The following is a 20,878-nucleotide window of genomic DNA, read 5'->3' as shown; positions in this document are numbered from 1 at the left end:
AGGTTAGTGAGTCAGGCTGCAGTAGGTGCTTTCACAGCAGTCATTATTTTACTGCATGACAGCACTTACTGTCCTTAACTGGCTTTTTTTTTTTTTTTTTTTTTGGTTTTTGGGTCACACCTGGCAGTACTCAGGGGTTCCTACTGGCTCTACGCTCAGAAATAGCTCCTGGAAGGCTCGAGGGACATATGGGATGCCGGGATTCGAGCCACCGTCCTGCATGCAAGGCAAACGTCTTACCTCCATGTTATATCTCCTACCCTTAACTGGCTATTTCTATATTGCATTGTTTATAAGACATCAATGCCCTTGAGAGTCAGAACGGTTTCCTCTTCAGAATTAATATCAACAATGTTTTTTTAAAAAAGTGCTTCCTTGGGGGCCGGAGAGATAGCACAGTGGCGTTTGCCTTGCAAGCAGCTGATCCAGGACCTAAGGTGGTTGGTTCGAATCCCATATGGTCCCCCGTGCCTGCCAGGGGCGATTTCTGAGCATAGAGCCAGGAGTATCCCCTGAGCACCGCCGGGTGTGGCCCAAAAATGAAGAAAAAAAAAAAAAGCTTCCCAAACAGAAACTTAGACCTAAATACTCCCTTCTGCCATTTTTTAAATTTTTTTTTTGGGATTTTGGGTCACACCCGGCAGCGCTCAGGGGTTACTCCTGGCTCTATCCTCAGAAATCGCTCCTGGCAGGCTCGGGAGACCATCTGGGATGCCAGAATTCGAACCACTGTCCTTCTGCATGCAAAGCCAATGCCTTACCTCCATGCTATCTCTCTGGACCCCTTTCTGCCATTTTTGGAGAAAATCCTTGAATTCTATGTTCTACTGCTTTAAAAGCGGCTAGGACTCTTTCAAAGAAGCTTGATGCTTACTCACATCTGGAAATAATGTTCCAAGAACCTTTCTAGAGAAGTTCCCCATCTCTCATCCATCCCTCGACCCCAAGTTTGAGCAGCAGGTTTGTGGAATCCCCGAATGAGACAGAGAGAAACCAGAAAGATGCTCTGCAGAACTCTAAGGCAGTCTTTGGGAGGCTCCTGAAGCCTGGGAAAAGCGATCCCGGCTGCTCACCTGATAGATATGATTCAGTTTGAAGTGTTTGAGGAGAAGCAGGAGTAAGGCCGAGATACTCTTTACGATGATTTCCTTGTGCCTGTTCACGTCGATGCCCAGCTTCATGCTCTGGAGAACGGTAATCCTACAATGGAAAGAAGAGTTGGGAGCCAGGATGGGTGTGTGTGTTAGGTAGAGGTCTTCAAGGACACAGGTGTTTGGGTCGGGAGCTATCTACTTAAAGAGCTGGACTTAAGACTTGGGACCCTTTGTGCTAGGAAAACTGCAGGAGTTCCCATTTATGAGCCTGTCTGAAGAAAGCTCCTCCAAATTTTGTTTCTCTTCTTCGGCAAGCTCACTCCTGGGCAATGTTCACCCACATACCTGAGCAGCTAGCAGCAGGCAACATAGACGTCGCCCTCTGAGCTGGAAAAAGCACAGCAGAGAGCACTGCGTGGACAGGCTGCCGGTGTGGGGAGGGAGACCTCTTTGGAAACCAGCCCTCTACATGACAGCAAGGCTATGTAGGGCCTGAAGCCCCTGAGGATGAGACACCCGGCTGGCATCCAGCAGCTGCCCACTGAAGCCTGCCCACTCACGGCATCTCCTCCGGCAGGACATCCGCCAGGATGTTGATGGAGTCTGTCTTAGCCTTGGAGGTAGGGGCTGCAGCCAGCAGGATCTTAAGCAAAGCAATCTGGGAAGCAGAAAACGGAAGACACCATTCCTGCCTGTTATTGCATAAATGTTAATGTGTCTTTAAGAGGTAATGACCCTCCCCATAACTCTTTTTTTGTTTTGTTTTGTTTTTGGGCCACACCGGCGGTGCTCAGGGGTTACTCCTGGCTGTCTGCTCAGAAATAGCTCCTGGCAGGCACGGGGGACCATATGGGACACCGGGATTTGAACCAACCACCTTAGGTTCTGGATCTGCTGCTTGCAAGGCAAATGCCACTGTGCTATTTCTCCAGTCCCCCCTCCCCATAACTATCAATGGACTAGGACCCGCCTCCCTGTAACTGTCAACTGACTGCATATACAAGGAGAAACCTGATGGTGAGAGAGGGCCCCCAGGAAGAAACTAGGGAAGAACCTTTGGGCCTGGTGGGTAAAGGGGGGCTAATATGCAGCATTCAGCCAGGTGTACCTTGTTCTGCTCTATTCTGCTCTCTTTCTCTCCCCCTTCTCAAGAAATGTAGCAATTCATAGCAATTCGACCTATATCACTCACTCCCTCTCTCTCTCTCTCTCTCTCTCTCTCTCTCTCCCTCTCCCCCTCTCCCTCCCTCTCCCTCTCCCTCCCTCTCGCTCACTCTCCCCCACTCCACTCTCCCCCACTCCGCAGCAATTCGGCCTGTATCTTTTGCTCTCTTATACTCTCTCTCTCTCTCTCTCTCTCTCTCTCTTGTTTTGTTTAGCTATACTGCCCCTCCCACTTGGCCAGGTTCTTTTTCCACTAAGTTCTTTGGCATCTGATGCCCTAGGCAGCCTCTAGAAGGGGGGGAGCAGGTGCTTTTGTGTAAGCGACAATGGAAAGAGCCAGAAAGAACATAGTCTGTTCTACTTTAAGACCTCTTTCCAAAGAGGAGAGCAGAAGGTTCAGAGAGGGGCAATGTCACTTAAGTGGGAAGAGTTCTTCACTCTTTTCGCTTTTTTTAAAAAAATTTTTGGGGGGCCACACCAGGCTATGCTCAGGGCTTACTCCTGGCTCTTGCTCAGCAATCATTCCTGGCAGGCTTGGAGGACTATATGTGGTACTGGGGATTGAACCTAGGTCTGCCATATGCAAGGCAAGCACCCACCCTACCCACATAGTCCTCTGGTCTGCCTATTTCTTTTCCTCCCTTTGACCCTGGTCATTAGCTTCCTCACCACTTCCAGTCTGAAGCTATCTAGCATTTAGCTTCTTATATTGTACTATTAAATGTAAGAGTCATGGAAACATTGTTTTAAAATAAATTTAAGATTTATCAAATGTTTGATATATAAGGCATTTTTTGGTTTGAGTCACAGCAGCAATGCTCAGAGGTAGAGGTAGTTAATCTTTTTTTTTTTGTCCCCCCATTCACAATACAGACCAGGCAAAGGACCTGGTTTGAGGTGTATATGGGAAGCATTTACTGTACCTACTCTTTCTATACAGTCAGTGTAAAGAACACAGCCTGTGGTAAGCATTGGGAGGCCAGAGGTAGTTAATCTTGCCTCTGCACTCAGGAATTATTCCTGGAGTTGTTTGGGGACCACATGGGATACCAGGAATTGAACCCAGGTTGACAGCATGCAAGGCTAGTGCCTTACTCGCTGTATTATCTCTGGTTTCTTATATAGCAATTTTGTTTGTTTTTGGGCCACACCTGGTGGTGCTCAGGGGTTACTCTTGGCTCTGCACTCAGAAATCACTCCTGGCAAGCTTGGGGGACCATATGGGATGCTAGGGATCAAATCTGGGTCTGTCCAGAGTTTGCTGCATGCAAGGCAAATGCCCTACTGCTGAACTATCACTCTAGCTCCAGCAATTTCTTTTAAATATACTTTGTTTTGCTTGAAAATTTCTCAATCACAAGTGAGAAGCCCTGCAAGGAATAATAGACCATAGCAAACTTCCAATATGTTACTGAGACCTTTCAAAAGGTTTAGGAGAAGAATAGCCTGGAAGAAAGAGGAATTCAGAGGAAAGCTTGGATTCTAACCTAATAAAGCCTGTCATTGGAGGGGAGAAGGCTCTAGGAGTACTCAGCTCAAATGACTTCCTACCTAGCAGAGAAGGGCAGCTTTGCCCAGGCATGTCCTTACCATGTACTGAGGGAGGCTGTACAGCATGCCCTGGTAGAGGATTTCACATGGTGTCTCTGGCACCACCTCTTCCCCCTACAGGGATAAAACAGTTAGTTCAGGCCATTTCCCAGGGGACCAAAGGTGATGTGTTGCGAAGTGGCATGAGCACTGAACTGACAGTCAGGCCTAGCTTCCTATCCTGGCTAAGTTAAGGATTCACCTTATGACATTGGACATCACTTGCCAGCCTTTGGGGTCCTAGTTTCTTTTCTAGCATTAATGGACGGGTCTGAACCACCTCTGCTAGCCCTGAGGCTATTATTCTCAGCTTTCCCATTATTTGGAATCAAGGCAGAATTCTTTACACATCCTACACTAGATCAGTAGTCAGAATTCCCACCTAGGGGCTGGGTTGGAATACTGCTTTGCTGCTACAAATGGATACAACCCAGTCTACGAGTATGACTGGAACTAAACTTCCAGATCTAAGACTGTTAAAGAAGCCTAGAATGCTCTGAAGCCAGGAGAAGGAGGAAGTGACTCAAAAGAGGGTTAAGAAGGTTATTAAATTAAGCCTATTAGATTAAGTAACCTCTTCCCAGCCAGGGGAGTACTACTAGCAGGGAAGCTTTCCAGTGGAAACTATTTTCTTCTCCTCTAATCCCTAAAACATTCTTTTTTTTTTTTTTTTTTTTTTCTTTTCCTTGGGCCACACGCAGCAGTGCTGAAGCTAAGGGTTACTCCTGTCTCTGAGCTCAGGAATTTTACTCTTGGCTGGTTCAGAGGACTGTATGGGATGCTGAGGATTGGATCCTGGTTGGCCATGTTCAAGGCAAATGTTCTACCAGCTATACTATAGCTCTACTCCCACTCTTTTGGGGGGATGTGTATCTCACCTACCCATTCTCAGGGCTTATTCCTGGCTCTGTGTCAGGGATCATCCATGGTCATTCTTTTGTCTTATCTGACCTGCATTCCTCATACACACTGTTGTCTTTTAATCTAAGCCATCAGAGTAAGAATGCAGAGTGGGGGGAAGGGATAGCACAGTGGTAAGGCGTTTGCCTTTGATGCAGAATGATGGTGGTTCAAATCCCGTCATCCCATATGGTCCCCCGACCCTGCCAGGAGCGATTTCTGAGCATAGAGCCAGAAGTAACCCCTGAGCGCTGCTGGGTGTGACCCAAAACAAAAACAAACAAAAAAAGATTAAAAAAAAAAAAAAAAGAATGCAGAGTGGTCTCTGGTGCTCTGGAGCCTACCCATTCAGGCCATTACCATCTTCAGTCAATGCAGACATTCTGACTCCATGGCATAGGCAAGGAAGGGTCATTAAGCCTTCTAGTCCACACAACTCAGCAGCAGCTTCAATAGATCCCAGGTTTAATTTTTTCATTTGTTTAATATTGGGGGTGGGGGGTAAAGATTGGAGCCTCACATAACAGAGATTTGGTTTTTGGTTTTGTTTTTGGGCCACACCTGGTGGTGCTCAGGGGTTACTCTCCAGGCTCTGTGCTTAGAAATCACTCCTGGCAGGTTCAGGGGACCATATGGGATGCTGGAGATTGAACCTGGGCCTGTCCCGGTTGGCAGCCTGCAAGGCAAACGCCCTACCACTGTGCCATCACTTCGGCCCCTTTACTTTGACTTCTTATCCTCTTTCCTTTGCTGCTGTTCATCACAATGATTGGGCTTGTATATACGTCCTTGTGATGCTTATGGGGATGAAGGGGGTGTCACACTCATTTAGTTGTAGTGCTCACAAATGTCCTGATCATTTTCTTTGGAAGTTGTTGTGGTAGTCACAAATTTGTCAACAAGAGGCCACATTGTTGACTCTGATGAAACTTCTTGAGCTGCAGTGATCACCAGGGGTCAGGTACTGCTGTGGTACCAGGAATCCCAGTAAATAGAGCAGGCATCACACAGCACATGTGAGCAGCTCAGGGGGATCAATTCATGGCTTTATACTCGGAAGACAGTAGTTTAGCCACTGAACCATCTCCCAAACCTTTATCTGAACTATTTCAAGAGTTTTCTTTTTCTTTTCTTTTCTTCTTCTTTTTTTTTTTTTTTCTTGGTTTTGTGTCACACCCGGCAGCGCTCAGGGGTTACTCCTGGCTCTATGCTCAGAAATTGCTCCTGGGGCCCGGAGAGATAGCACAGTGGCGTTTGCCTTAAAGCAGCTGATCCAGGACCAAAGGTGGTTGGTTCGAATCCCGGTGTCCCATATGGTCCCCCTTGCCTGCCAGGAGCTATTTCTGAGCAGACAGCCAGGAGTAACCCCTGAGCAACGCCGGGTGTGGCCCAAAAACCAAAAAAAAAAAAAAAAGAAATTGCTCCTGGAAGGCTCAGGGGACTATATGGGATGCTGGGATTCGAACTACCAACCTTCTGCATAAAAGGCAAACACCTTACCTCCATGCTATCTCTCCGGCCCCTAGTTCAAGAGTTTTCTAATTGATCTCCCTGCTTCACTCTTTCTTGTTCTAGTCTTTTTTTTGGGGGGGGGATGGGGATTGGGCTACACCCAGTGATGCTCAGGGGTTACTTCTGGCTATGAGCTCAGAAATTGCTCCTGGCTTGGGGGACAGTGGGGATTGAACCCAAGTCTATCCTGGATCAGTCTCATGCAAGGCAAACACTCTACCGCTGTGCTGTTGCTCCAGCCCTCTTGGTCTAGTCTTGACTCAGAAGCCAATTATTTAAAAAAAAATCAGATGATATCACTTTCCCATTTATAGTCACCAATGGTTTCTCTTTTGTATTGTGAATCAACTTTAAGCTCCTCAGCTTTTTACTTTACACAAAACATTTCTGCCTACATCTTTTGTATACCTTAACTCCTTGCACCTGTGTTCCAGTCACACTGGCTTGCCTGTCTTTCTCTTACATTGTGAGCCAGCTCTCACCTTGCTAAATCTGGATGCTCTGCTTAGAATCCCATTTTTTCCCTTTTGTACCTATGGTCAGCACCTTCTTTGGGCCACACCCGTTTGACGCTCAGGGGTTACTCCTGGCTATGCGCTCAGAAATCGCCCCTGGCTTGGGGGGACCATTTGGGACGCCGGGGGATCGAACCGTGGTCCATCCTAGGCTAGCGCTTGCAAGGCAGACACCTTACCTCTAGCGCCACCTTTCTTTCCGGTCAGCACCTTCTTATTCCTCAGATCTTGTTTAATCATTACCTTATCAGAGGTGACCTATCTTGATACCCACTGAAGTAGATTCCTCTGTTATGCCATTCTATTCTTCATACATTTCATTACAACACTCTGATAGGGGCCAGAGTGAGTGATAGTACAGCAGTAGGGTGTTTGTCTTGACACAGGACAGACCCAAGTTCAATCCCTGGCATCCCTTAAGGCCCCTTAAGCCTGCAAGGGGCAACTTCTTAGTGCAGAGCCAGGAGTAACCTGAGTGCTGCCAGGTGTGGCCCAAAACCAAAACAAACAAACAAAAAAACCAACCCTCTGATAGTCTTCCTTCCATTCTATTTGTTTCCTCTAACTTGACTGTGTTGGGAAAGTGGGATCTTGTTTTGCCTGGTTCACAGGAAGAGCCTGCAACAGTCCTGCATGTTATGTAACAGCACTGTGGGCAGATTTCTTCCACCCTCTTGCTGTGCAGGACCCCTGACTCACCAGAGACATGGGGCACTTCTCCAGCTCCTCCTCATTCTTGATCTGAACATCTGCGATGGAGATGTACTTGTGCTGGGGAACAAAAGACATCAAGGGGCTGAGGGACTCAATCACACATATGCCTGCCTCCTGCATAGCTTTCATCAGGGACAAGGAAATGCCTGTTTATGGATCTGTCACCCTGCACAATAGCAAACTCTCTGAAGGCAGAAGTCATGTTCATCTTTGTAGCATCAACACTGAACAAAGTGTTTCACAGTGTTCCTGTTGATCCCATGTTTCCGAATTTGTTAGAGCTGCAAAGACTGATGTATTCACCTTCATGAAGTGCCAGGCAGGACAGGAGAGTGGCGTTTGTCTCTGTACCACTACCTTGCATTTTATTGGTAGGAAAACATACATGTAAGGAGTATGGGGGAGATGGGTGGATTCGAGGCCTAGGCAGGAGATGGCAACATGTTTTCATTTTTGGGACTTTTGGACATAGAGAAAAGTGAGAAGAAAAAAAGCAAGGAGTAGGGGCCAGAGAGATAGCACAGTGGTAGTGTGTTTGTCTTGCACATGGCCAACCCAAGATGGACCCAAGTTAGATCCCTGGTATCCCATATGGCCCCCTGACCCTGCCAGGAGTGATTTCTGAGCACAAGAACCAGAAGTAACGCCTGAGCACCACTGGGTATGGCCCCAAAACAAAGAACAACAATAAAAAAAAAAATAAACAAGGAAGCAAGGAGTAGAAAGAGAGAAAGGGATAAGAGAAAGAGCTTTTTATCTAGTTGAATGTAAAACACTGGGAAGTGGGGAGGTGTGGATATTGGCCTCTTAGATCAAACTGCTGCAGTGGAAATGTAGAGTGATGGCCTTGGCATGTGTCTGGTTTAAGAGTCCCACTCAGGGGCCGGGCGGTGGCGCTAAAGGTAAGGTGCCTGCCTTGCCAGCACTAGCCTAGGACGGACCGCGGTTCGATCCCCCGGTGTCCCATATGGTCCCCCAAGCCAGGAGCAACTTCTGAGCATATAGCCAGGAGTAACCCCTGAGCGTCAAACGGGTGTGGCCCAAAAAAACCAAAAAAAAAAAAGAGTCCCACTCAACACCCTGGATTAGCAGGGGCTAATCCAACTTGCTTTGACAGCTTCCTGTCCCTGGAGACTGAGAGTCCACCCTGCTTACCTGCTTTAGGGTCTTCACACTCTCATGAATAGGCCTCGGTAACCCAACCAGGGTATCTGTGTCCCTGTGAAATGCCAAAGCAGAGCAAATTAGAAGCTTCACAAGTGGAGAAAACTATCAATGCATCCCCTCGAGTCACATAAATCATGCTACTTTCAGCTTCTGGTCTTTGAAAGCTTCCAGAACCCCTATCATTGCTTAGGACACTAAAAGAACAGTGTTATATATTTTCTTTTCTTTTTTTTTTGGGGGGGGGTTTGGGTCACACCTGGCTCTATTCTCAGAAATCACCCCTGGCAGGCAAAGGGGACCATATGGGATGCCGAGATTCGAACCACCATCCTTCTGCATGAAAGGCAAATGTCCTACCTCCATGCTATCTCTCTGGCCCCAATGTTATATATTTTCAGTATTCTCCCCAATTAGAATATTCTGGGAGGGGGGGGGAAGCCTCCCAAGCAGTGTACATATGAAGGGGCCCTAGATATCACTACTAGCTATACATAGTCCAACTGTGAGGACCTGGAGATTCAGACCTCAGACTGGTGATACAGTGATGCTCAGGCCCTGTAGTGCTGGGGTTTAGGGTCAGGGGAGTGCAGGGGATTGAATTCAGGGCTTCTGAATGCAAGGCATTTGCTTCAACCATTTGACTCCTTTGTTTTTTGTTATTTTGGTCATAACCAGCTGTGCTCAGGCCTTCTTCTGAGCAAGGATCTCTCCTGGTGGGACTCAGGGGGCTAGATAGGGGTGCCAAAGAAAGAACCTGGGTCAGCCATGAGAAAGGTGAGTGCCCTACCTGCTATACTGTCACTTTGGTCCCTGTCACTTTGGTCTTTTGGGGAATCCCTTTGTCTATAAGTTGTAGGTTACTCCTTAAAAAGGCATGTAGACCAAGGACAGATTTGACAAGTGAACCAACCACCAAATGATACTACCATCTCAGCTTTCATAAAGGCAATAGCAAGGACTGGTTAGGGGAAGAAAAATTGTATCTGCTAGACCTGTTATGATCATGTCTCTTTTATGGATTTCTGGCCCATAATGTAGGAAGGACCCCTAAAGACCATATAAGCCAATACTGACATAAAGAAACTAAAATACATCAGATAAACCCATGACTTGTTGAATAGGTCCTATATACCTGGCTAAGAACATTAAAGTTGCAAGAAACTGGGAGGGCAAAAATCCTTTGAAAGATCCCAAAGTCTATTCGCATACTTTGTTTCCCTCCTTCACTCTCCCCTCTGCTCTCCTCTCCTTTCCCCCATCAATCAAACACCCAGTCCCTCTCTTCCCCCTGCCCCACCCACAATAACTTTTCATTCATTCTTTTTTAACTTTCCATTTTTTTCTTGGTTTTTGGGTCACACCCAGCAGCGCTCAGGGGTTACTTCTGGCAGAAATCGCTCCTGGCAGGCTCGAGGAACCATATGGGATGCCGGGATTCGAACCACTGTCCTTCTGTATGTAGGGCAAATGCCCTACCTCCATGCTATCTCTCTGGCCCCTAACTTTTCATTCTTTAAAAAAAAATAAATAAAAAGGATAAAGAACCCCTAGTTGTTATTGGAATTTGCCCATGGCTTAACAGTTCTAAAGGTCATTCTAAGTACCAGGCCACATTTACCATTCCAAGCCACTGGCCTTTGAAGCCCATTCCATGGCCAGCTCAGGCCATCTGGTTACTTACTGTCCCAGTGAGAATCCAATAAATTTGTTTCTGCTCATCTCCAAGAAGTGTTCAATGTCCTTCTGTCTGAGAGGACAGTGAAGCGGTGAACCCCAGAGAAAGGAAGAAAAGCAAACTTTAAAACGGAGAAACTTTCTGGGCTACCAGGCCTCCCCTGTCAGAGGACTGGAACTGAAGGCAAATACCACAGCTATCAGCAGGCATTTTAAACGCAGGAGTGCTAACTCCCAGCTTAGATCATTTATTTATTGATTGACTGATTTGGGGGCTATGCCAGCAGTACTTTGAGGCCACTTGTGGCTCAATGATCAGGGGTCACTCCTGGCAATGCTCAAACCTGGGTCCCCTGCGTGCAAAGATCTCCTTGCATTGTTCAATATCTTTTTTTTTTTTTTTTGGTTTTTGGGCCACACCCGTTTGATGCTCAGGGGTTACTCCTGGCTATGTGCTCAGAAATCGCCCCTGGCTTGGGGGGACCATATGGGACGCCGGGGGATCGAACCGCGGTCCTTCCTTGGCTAGCGCTTGCAAGGCAGACACCTTACCTCCAGCGCCACCTACCCGGCCCCGCATTGTTCAATATCTTTCTGACCCCCTGCCCCACTTCTTAGCCCAGTACCTGGGCTCTAAGTGACTGAACCCCAAAGTTCAAGATCCCTGATATTACACAAAGCCTACCTGACCTTCGGAGTCCAGGGTAGGCCTTTAGGAAAGGCCACTCGTTCCGCAGAAAGGGGAGCCTGTGACTGTGGAGGGGGCACCAACGGGTCCTGCTCTAGTAGATCTAACTCTCCGTCTAAGGTTCGCTCTCCATCACCAGTGGACTCCTCTTCCTCCTCTGGGGCTGGTTCCTCTGCCTTAAAGAGGTCTCTCTCATTGTAGATATCCAGGCTGTCCTGCTTAGTGAGGAGTTGCTGGAGGAAGAAGGGAGCGGAGGTACACAGAGATCATTCCCTATGCATCCTTGTCTGAGGCCAACCCCTTCCCCGCAGGTGGGCAACTTCAGGGATTATGAAGGAACAACCCAGCTCTAGTGATAATCTCCCCTTCTACCTTAGCCCTAAGGTCCCGACCCAAGATAAGCAACTCTGAGGCAGCCAAGCCACTGACCAGGGAACAAAGCAGAGCTGAGTCCAGAGTCACAGTTACTTAGCTTCAGAAAGCATTAATGCCTTTTCTTTCCACCAGTACTCTCCTTCCTAATTATGCTCTGCTTAGGTGAACATCTAATTAGCATGCCTCCCGTAAGCACACACCAGCTGGTTGACTGAGGAAGAGGAGGACAGAAGCTGGCTGTGAATGCAGAGAGAAGCCAGTTTGGAATTTTCTATCTTGTCACAGAAAGAAAAAAAAGAAAACTGGACAGAAATAGGCCAAAAAGTTAACAGTGACTGCCTCTGGTTGTTAAGCTTGTGGGTGAGTTTTTTTTTCTCTCTTCTTCACATTTTTATATTTGTTCCAAATTTTCTACAGTGAGTAAGCATCACTGTATTTTTTTTTTTTAAGAAAGGTTTAAAAAAAATCACACTGCAAAAGCTGTAGCTGAGATTACTGAATGTGATCGTTCAGTCTCATCTTAGCTAAGGAACGGAGGTAGGTCAGACAGGCAGGCAGGCAGGCAGGCGAGTCTGTTGGGAACTCAGATCAACTTGTCGTTCTGATCTTTCCAGAGATGTGGACTACATTCAAAACCCTAACCTGGCATCTTGTGAAGTAAATCTCTGGTTCCAGAGCCAAAAAAGAGCAGGGCTTGCTCAGGGAAACTCATTTAGCTGCCAAGAAAATAATCCAGTGCCTCATCCCAGGTACTCAAGATTGCTGAGAGCCCAATTTAGGTGTCCCAAATCTCTATTCTCAAGACAAATATTGGAGCCAGTGATATAGCACAGCAATAGGGCATTTGCCTTGCATGAGATGACCCGGGACAGATCTGAGTTTGTTCCCCGGCATCCTACATGGTCCCCTGAACCAGGAGCTATTTCTGAGCACAAGGCCAGGAGTAACCCCTGAGCACTGCTGATTGTGACCCAAAAACAAAAACAAAACAAAACAAACAAAAAAAAGATTTAAATATTGTGTAGGCCACTGGAGAATTCCAGGTGCTGTGTCTAAGCCATTGAATGACCTTGAAACAAGACATGCCTCTAGGATGTGATATCAGTGTTATAAAATGACAGTCAGGACCTTGTCAGGGCTGAGAGGCCTTAGATTCCTCCAAGACCTCACTCAGGGTGGTGCCAGGGCCAACTAGAATAGTATGAACTGCTCAATTACTGCCTGCCTACCACATACAGATGAATTTAGAGTTACAGTTAGTCTCAAGACGCCACAGTCTCTGCCTCAGTTCATACCCTTCGAGAACCGCGGCGACCTCGGAGCTTGGATGGGGGTGGTGGTGCCAGCTGAGATTCTCCCAGGTCAAGTGTGTAGGAGGGTGGGGAGGCAGCCCGCATGCTCTTCACCACCTGGATACTATCTTCAGCCAGTGGAGGCAGGCCCAGCTCTGCCCGCTTCTTCACTTTGAGAGCCTGCAAGTGCTCAAACCCCCCAAGGGTAAACTAAGGAGCAAAGAAGAGAAAGAAAAGGAGAGAAATTTAGAGCACGTGGATGTAGAGGAAGAGCCACAACCGCCAATGGCCACAGACCCCTTCTAATTAGGAAATAATAAAGGAAGAAAAGGTAAAAGTGGATACTACCACAGTCTGCAAAACTTAAATTACTTGTTGATCCAGTGCTAACAACATAACCAGAAATAAGGAAACATCAACAGAAATAATGAGAGCCTCCACTGAAAACTGAGACATACTGTTTTACTTGGAGGCTATACCTGCTGGTGTTAAGGGGACCATGTGTGCTAGGATGCAAAGACCATCAAACTATCTCTTTAGATCTCCCCCTGCCCCCCTTTATTTGGTTTTAGGCCACACTTAGTAATATCCAGGGTTTACTCATGGTTCTATGCTTAGGAATAATTCCTGGCGGTGCTTGGGGGACCATATGAGATGCTGGAGATCTAACCTGGGTCAGCCATGTGTAAGGTAAACATACCCACCCACTGTACTGTCACTCCAGCTCTGGAGCTTCCTTTTTTTTTGGGGGGGGGGCACACCTGGTGACGCTCAGGGATTACTCCTGGCTTGGGGGACTATATGGGATGCTGGGGGATCGAACCACGGTCCATGCTAGGCTAGCACATGCAAGGCAAATGCCTTACCACTTGTGCCACCACTCTGGCCCCTGGAACTTCCTTTTTAAGGAGCATATTCAGATGCTACAAACTACTCATCACTCATTTTTCTTGGTAATCAGGAGATGCACATCCCTACAAGGCCTACCCTGGAGGAGATAATACCCTGTGGGGTGGGAACCAGAGATGAAGGATTGAGTTGAATATTAGTAACAAAACTTCAATCATACCCTTATAAGGACTTAATTTACTTGAAAAAATTTTGGAGTCACACCCAGTGACGCTCAGAGGTTACTCCTAGTTATGTGCTCAGAAATTGCTCCTGTGGCTTGGGGGACCATATGGGACGCTGGGGATAGAACACAGCTCTGACCCAGGTCAATCGTGTGCAAGGCAAACACCCTATTGCTGTGCTATCTCATTGGCCCCTACTTAAATCTTTATTTTATTTTTAAATCTTTTTTTTTTTTTTTTTTTTTTTTTAGTTTTTGGGCCACACCAGCGTTGCTCAGGGGTTACTCCTGGCTGTCTGCTCAGAAATAGCTCCTGGCAGGCATGGGGGACCATATGGGACACCGGAATTCGAACCAACCACCTTTGGTCCTGGATCGGCTGCTTGCAAGGCAAACGCCGCTGTGCTATCTCTCCGGGCCCTTAATTTTATTTTTATTTAAAATAATTACTGAGGAGTAAGTGGGGGAAATAAAATAATTACTGAGGGGCAGTAGAGCATTTGCTTTGCATGTAGCCAACCTGGGTTTGATCCCTGGCATCTCATAGGGTCCCCCAAGGCTTCCAGAAGTCTCCTGAATACAGAGCCAGGAGTAACTGGAATACTCCTGGATATGGTCTAAAAACCACCAAAATCATTAGTTTTCTGTGGTTTACAATACTGTTACCAATGGTTTCTGATACAAATAATTCTAACCCTATATCCATCACCAGGGTAACCACCTTCCTTCCTAAAGGACCCCAACACCCTTTTCTTTCAACCCCCCTCCAATTCAGTTTTGTGACTCAGTTATCCTTTATGTTGCCTTTGCTCTTTGTTGTGACTTCACTCAGTATCTTTATATCACACATATGAGTGAGATCATTTCATATCTATCCTTTCCTTCTGATAGACTTCACTCAGCAGCATATTCTCTAGTTTCATCCATGGTGCTGCAAATAGCATGGTCTTGATTTTGTTCTTTCTCAGAGCTGCATAGTATTCCACTGTGGTATTACATACAACAATTTCTTGGTCAATTCATCTGTAGTTGCAAATTACTTTAGTTGTCTGGAGTGAGAAGGCACCCCCCCTTTTAAAGCTAGAGAAAAACTTCAGTTGTCTGAAGTTTGTCAGTATTAGCAGAGGCCAGGTCTCCTCCACTCATCAGTGTACTTTCTACAGTGTCAGCTCTTGGAGGGAGGTACAGTGAGACACGCCCCCCCCCACATCAGTTTTTCGCATCAGTTCAACAGTAGCAGGTAACTTGCTCTGACCTGGGGCTTCTGCCTTCCCTAGAACCACCTTGCTGTTATCGTAGTCCTTTGCCCAACTCTGAACTCCTGGAATCAGACTAGAAAAAAACAGAGATGGCAGAGGGCACGGCTGATCTGAGAAGGGAGTGGGAAGAACCAGTTGCTCACCATGACCACTTTCCAGAGCAAAAGCAGAACCTTCTTTATGGGGAAATGGGGGGCCAGGCCACTGCAGAACTTGGTCACCATGGAGAAGAGCAGAAGGGCAAAAGGCTCCTCATGATGCATAGAAAAGCCTGGGGGTATGGAGAGAGGCAAGTAAATATAAAAGTGGCCATGAAAATGACCCTGGGAACCCTGACTTTGAATACACCAAGGAAGGTACTAATTTCCCTTGAAGAACTGAGTATTCAGTCTTAAGAAAGAGGTAGAGGGGCCAAGAGATAGCACAAAGGTTAATTTGTGCCTCGGCGGCACTTATATTAAAGTTGGAATGATGGGGGTTGGAGTGAGAGCACAGCAGGTAGGGCATTTGCCTTATGCAGAGATGACCCAGATTCAATTCCCTGTCATCCCATATGGTCCCCTGAGCCTGTCAGGAGGAACTTTTTTTTTTGTTTGTTTGTTTTTGGGTCACACCCGGCAGCACTATGGCTCTATGCTCAGAAATCACTCCTGGCAGGCTCGGGGAACCATATGGGATGCCGGGATTCAAACCCATACCTTCTGCATGAAAGCCTTACCTCCATGCTATCTCTCTGGCCCCAAGCCAGGAGTAACTTGAGTGGCACTGAGTGTGGCCCCAAAACAACAAAAATTTAAAAAAAATATTGGAATGTTATAGAAAAGATTAGCATGGTCCCTGAGCAAGGATAGCATGCAAATTCATGAAGAGTTCCACATATATGTGTGTGTGAATATATATATGGAAAAGTTATTTTTTATTATGTTATTCTTTTTTTGTTTTTTTTTTTTGGGGGGGTCGTTTCTGGGTGACACCTGGTGACTCTCAGGGGTTACTCCTGGCTATGCGCTCAGAAATTCCTCCTGGCTTAGGGGACCACATGGGACACGGGGGATCAAACCACAGTCCGTCCTAGACTAACTCAGGCAAGGTAGATGCCTTACCACTAATGTCACTGCTCTGGCCCAAGAAAAATATTTTTAAAGAAATTTACCTTGCATGCAGTCTACTCTAGTATGGCCCTAAAACCTAAACCTGCCCTCATTGCTCCCCCATCCCAAAAGAAGGACATATAGAGAAGTCCCAGTGGAGAGTCCTTTTGAAGGACTTTTATTTTTTTTAAGTTTTTCCTTTGAAAGACTAAACTTGGAAATGGGCATCAGTCTAGAAGTACATTAATAAACATGATTTATGGCTGAAGAATTCAGGCCTCACATTTCCATATCAATGGTTCTTTGAAATATCCAATAGATCTTCATAACCGTTTGGTGAAAACATCAATTTGCATTTGGACATTTTTATTTTTTTTTTTTACTTGTGTCAAAGCTTTTCTATTTGTTTAATTTTTTTTTTCGGTCACACCCGGCAGTACTCAAGGGCTACTCCTGGCTCTACACTCAGAAATCACTCCTGGCAGGCTCAGGGGACCATATGAGATGCCGGGATTCGAACCACCGACCTTCTGCATGCAAGGCAAACGCCTTAACTCCATGTTATCTCTCCGGCCTGGACATTTTGACTTTTTTTTTTTTTTTTTGGTTTTTGGGCCACACCCGGCGGTGCTCAGGGGTTACTCCTGCTATCTGCTCGGAAATCGCTCCTGGCAGGCACGGGGGACCATATGGGACGCTGGGATTTGAACCAATCACCTTGGGTCCTGGATCAGCTGTCTGCAAGGCAAACACCGCTGTGCTATCTCTCCTGCCCCGACATTTTGATTTTTAAGGTGATTCAGTAATTTTTTGTTTGTTTGTTTGTATTTTTTGTTTGTTTTTGGGTCACACTCAGAGGTTATTTCTGGCTATACGCTCAGGAATCTCTCCTAGCAGGCTTGGGGGAGCATATGGGATGCTGGGATTCGAACCACCGTCCTTCTGCATGCAAGGCAAACGCCTTATCTTCATGCTATCTCTCCAGCCCTCTGTTTGCTTGTATTTTGAGGGGGACCTCTAGGGACCAATTCTGGATCTGTACTCGGAAGTGACCCTTAGAGGTGTTTAGGGGATCATCTTTGGTGCTGTAAATGCAAGGATGCCTTACTTCCTATACTATCTCTTTAGTCCCTTCAAGTCTTTTTTTGTTTCGCTTTGTTTTTGTTTTTTGGGGTCACACCTAGTGACATTCAGGGGTTACTCCTGGCTATGTGTTCAGAAATTGTTTCTGGCTTGGGGGACCATATGGAATGCTGGGGTCAAACCACGGTCCATCCTAGGCTAACGCCAGCAAGGCAGATGCCTTATTGCTTGCGCCATCGCTCTGGCCCCTCAAGTCATTTTTTTATGTGATATTTATGATGGAATGAGAAGGGGATGGTGAATTCCCACTTATGACCAAAAAAACCAAGGCATCAAGAAGACAAGTGGCTGGTTGAGTTCAGAGACTGCAAAGCCAGCCTTTAGGGCCTGACTCACAATATAGTTGTTCAAAAAGATAGAATGTGGTGCTCGCTTTGGCAGCACATATACTAAAATTGGAACGATATAGTGAAGATTAGCATGGCCCCTGCGCAAGGATGACACGCAAATTCGTGAAGCGTTTCATATTTAAAAAAAAAAAAAGATAGAATGTGAATTTTCCTTTGGTATTTGTACCACACCTGGAGATGCCTGGAGGTTATTCCTAGTCAGAGTTTAGGGTGCTCTAGGAACCAGGGATTAAACCGAGATCAGTTGCATATAACAAGCAGGTGCTCAGTCCTTTGAGCTATCCCTTTAGCCCCAATTGGGGCTGTGAATTTCCTTTTGTTTGTTTTTGGGCCACACCTGGTGGCGCTCAGGGGTTATTCCTGGCTCTGCGCTCAGAAATCACTCCTGGCAGGCTGGAGGACCATATGGGATACCGGGAATGGAACCAGGGTCCATCCTAAGTCGGCTGTGTGCAAGGCAAATGCCCTAATTCCCTCAAAGCTGTACATTTTTAAAAGGGGAGGCTGTCTGCTTTCCCGAGGCAGAAACTAGGCTTTCTCTCTACCAGCATCACCCCACTAAAGTCCCCACTTAAGTCCACTTCTTACTCAGTTCAGTGCGGAAGGTCTCCCGGGCAGTCCTCCACATGCAGGAGTCAGTCTGTCTTTCCAGGCGTATGTTCTCCACCATGAGGTACATGACACTCAGCAGCACCCTGAAGTTAGAGAAGTTATGAGAAGTTCCAAGAGAGCTCCCAGCCTATGGCCATGTACTTTATTCTGGGGTAATCTCTGAAGGAGCCTGACCCAATAGGACAAGCAACTTCCAGAAGTTTGGGGAGGACTGGAGACTGGGAATAGGGTGATCTGGAGTTAGCTGGCCTGTCCCACTCCCAGGCCCAGCCCCACTTACCGGAGCTCTGTGCTATCCGCAATGGAGATGGCTGGCTTCCGAACAGCGCTACTACAGGCCTGGCTGTTGCTGCCATGGGGAGAAGGGAGAGATTTTTGTGTTCCTCCTTATCAAACACACAAACATGAAAACTTGCCATTTCCTGTCTATAAAGCTACTGAAGAAATGAGTCTAAGTAAGGTAAAAGAGTCCATAGAATCCTGTCATTTTGGGTAATGTCATCTGAGGTAATGATGAACAAGAGTAGGGTCTGTGGGATCCTTTTTTGAATACTGCTTTACATACCCACTGTGCCTAGTACTGTGTGGGACACAAAACAAATGCTATGTGAACATTATGTGGATAACGTACTGCCCTCACTTAACCTTGGTGACAGACAGGAGACAAAATAAGGAGTCATAATAGTGGCAGCTACAGATGAGTTCACTTCTAGAGCAAAAAATCCATGAGGCACACTATGATAATTAGTCCTAATTATCCCTTTGAGGGATATCTGAGGCCTTTGAGACATCCCTCTGAGGCCATGTTCTCTGGCAGAACAGTTCCCCACACAGACTTCAGATTTAGGCTGTGTTGGGAAGATATCTGAATAAAAAAGGAACCTGCCCAGATTAGGCCCCTGAAGCTGGGATTAAAATTCTACATGAGTCAGACACTGCTGATGAACCCAATTGCAGGGAAGAAGACAGAATCATAGAAAGCACAGTTTTTTACATAGAATTTTACAGTAGCTCTGGACTGAGTTGAGAATATATTCAGCTCTTCACAAGGTCTCTAGTGAGGGGACCAGCACAAGGCATGAAGTATCATGGAAGGAAAAGAATCGTCTAGATCAGCCCTCCCCATAGGCTTCTCACTCGATTTCCATGTGGAGTAGCTCAAGGAAGGCTGAGAAGGTTCCCATCTGATAGAGCAGGAAGCAGTTGTATCTGGACCAGTGAAGCACATCAACCTCTGAATCACATTCCCCAAAAGTGCCTAAATGACCAGAAAATACCATAAGGATTGAGGATGAAGAGGTGTATTAGTTTTTCTACCTTACCACCTGATCTTTCTTTTTTTGGTGAGGGAGAGAATGCCCACCCTAATGCGCACAGGGCTTACTCCTGGCTCTGTGCTCAAGGAATCACTCTTTTATCAGAGATAAAAACCAGTTTGGGTACCGGAGAGATAGCGTGGAGGTAAGGCGTTTGTCTTTCATGCAGAAGGACGGTGGTTCGAATCCCGGCATCCCATATGGTCCCCCGTGCCTGCTGGGGGCGATTTCTGAGCATAGAGCCAGGAGTGACCCCTGAGCACTGCTGGGTGTGACCCAAAACCAAAAAAAAAAAATCAGTTTGGCTGCATGTAAGGCAAGTGTCCCACCCTGTGTACTATTGCTCACCTTTGTTGTTGTTATTTTTGGGTCAGACCCAAAAATGTTCAGGAGTTCAGGAGTTGCTACTGGCTCTGCACTCAAGAATTACTTCCTGGGGCCGGAGAGATAGCACAGTGGTAGGACGTTTGCCTTGCATGCTGCTGACCCAGGACTGATGGTGGTTCAAATCCCAGCATCCCATATGGTCCCCCATGCCTGCCAGGAGCTATTTCTGAGTGCAGCACCAGGAGTAACCCACACCCCAAAAATAAAGAATTACTTCCTGGTAGTGCTCAGGGGACCATATGGGATGCTGGAGATTGAACCCAGCCAGCTGCATGTAAGGCAAGTATCCTACCCTCTGTAACCCATGATCTTAAGACTATTATTTTCAACATCTTTTTTTTTTTCTTCTGGTTTTTGGGCCACACCTGGCGGTGTGGTTACTCAGGGGTTACTCCTGGCTATCTGCTCAGAAATAGCTCCTGGCAGGCATGGGGGACCATGTGGAACACTGGAATTCGAACCAACCACCTTAGGTCCTGGGTCAGCTGCATGCAAGGCAAACACCGCTGTATATCTCTCCAGCCCCTATTTCCAACATCTTAATCCAAGAATTGGGTTGACAAAGGTACAACACAGCAAGAGCCTTCAAGACGCTTCTAGAATGAGGTGGGGGAGAAAAAAGAATCACTAGAAAAGCACTAGTTCAATGCACTCATTAATGGGCCTGCCTTAATTCAGCATTTTCTGAGAAGATCTCCTAGTAATCTCTGTATTCTGACCATCTTTATGTCAGCCACAACTTCCATTCTTGCTCATTAGCTGCTGTCAAGCCTTTAATACAAACAAGAAACAATGCCAAGGGGCCAGAAGATAGCACAGTGCTAGAGCTTTTGCCTTGCATGTGGCCAACCCAGGATTGATGATGGTTCGATTCCTGGCATCCCATAGGTCCCCCGTGCCTACTAGGAGTGATTTATGAGTGAAGTACCAGGAGTAACCTCTGAGTGCCACCAGGTGTGACCT

The 20,878-nt window shown here is 46.6% G+C and overlaps 1 protein-coding gene, 2 non-coding genes and 1 pseudogene across 3 annotated transcripts in view; 2 read left to right on the top strand and 2 right to left on the bottom strand.

Moving 5' to 3' along the window:
• The window catches only part of STRIP2 (striatin interacting protein 2), a 63,309-nt gene that overhangs the window by 26,395 nt on the left and 16,036 nt on the right, over nucleotides 1-20,878 (bottom strand). The window contains exons 5-16 of the mRNA XM_049774322.1: nucleotides 19,350-19,470; nucleotides 18,493-18,561; nucleotides 18,189-18,295; nucleotides 15,160-15,287; nucleotides 12,689-12,895; nucleotides 11,016-11,251; nucleotides 10,338-10,403; nucleotides 8,645-8,708; nucleotides 7,475-7,546; nucleotides 3,849-3,923; nucleotides 1,655-1,752; nucleotides 1,074-1,200 (exon numbers count right to left, since the gene is read on the bottom strand). Of these exons, the coding sequence (XP_049630279.1) occupies nucleotides 1,074-1,200; nucleotides 1,655-1,752; nucleotides 3,849-3,923; nucleotides 7,475-7,546; nucleotides 8,645-8,708; nucleotides 10,338-10,403; nucleotides 11,016-11,251; nucleotides 12,689-12,895; nucleotides 15,160-15,287; nucleotides 18,189-18,295; nucleotides 18,493-18,561; nucleotides 19,350-19,470 (1,370 nt within the window). The remainder of the gene's footprint in view (nucleotides 1-1,073; nucleotides 1,201-1,654; nucleotides 1,753-3,848; nucleotides 3,924-7,474; nucleotides 7,547-8,644; nucleotides 8,709-10,337; nucleotides 10,404-11,015; nucleotides 11,252-12,688; nucleotides 12,896-15,159; nucleotides 15,288-18,188; nucleotides 18,296-18,492; nucleotides 18,562-19,349; nucleotides 19,471-20,878) is intronic.
• LOC126031204 (small nucleolar RNA SNORA51) lies at nucleotides 3,107-3,239 on the bottom strand. Its single transcript, XR_007503255.1, has one exon. It is a non-coding gene; the product is annotated as a small nucleolar RNA SNORA51 (small nucleolar RNA).
• LOC126029798 (uncharacterized) lies at nucleotides 15,807-15,898 on the top strand (annotated as a pseudogene).
• On the top strand, nucleotides 17,616-17,722 carry LOC126025755 (U6 spliceosomal RNA). Its single transcript, XR_007501519.1, has one exon. It is a non-coding gene; the product is annotated as a U6 spliceosomal RNA (small nuclear RNA).

This window comes from Suncus etruscus, chromosome 1 (assembly GCF_024139225.1).
Source record: "Suncus etruscus isolate mSunEtr1 chromosome 1, mSunEtr1.pri.cur, whole genome shotgun sequence".
Taxonomy (NCBI): Eukaryota; Metazoa; Chordata; class Mammalia; order Eulipotyphla; family Soricidae; genus Suncus; species Suncus etruscus.
The sequence above is the reverse complement of the archived record's forward strand: the minus strand, read 5'-3'. Positions and strand labels throughout refer to the sequence as shown.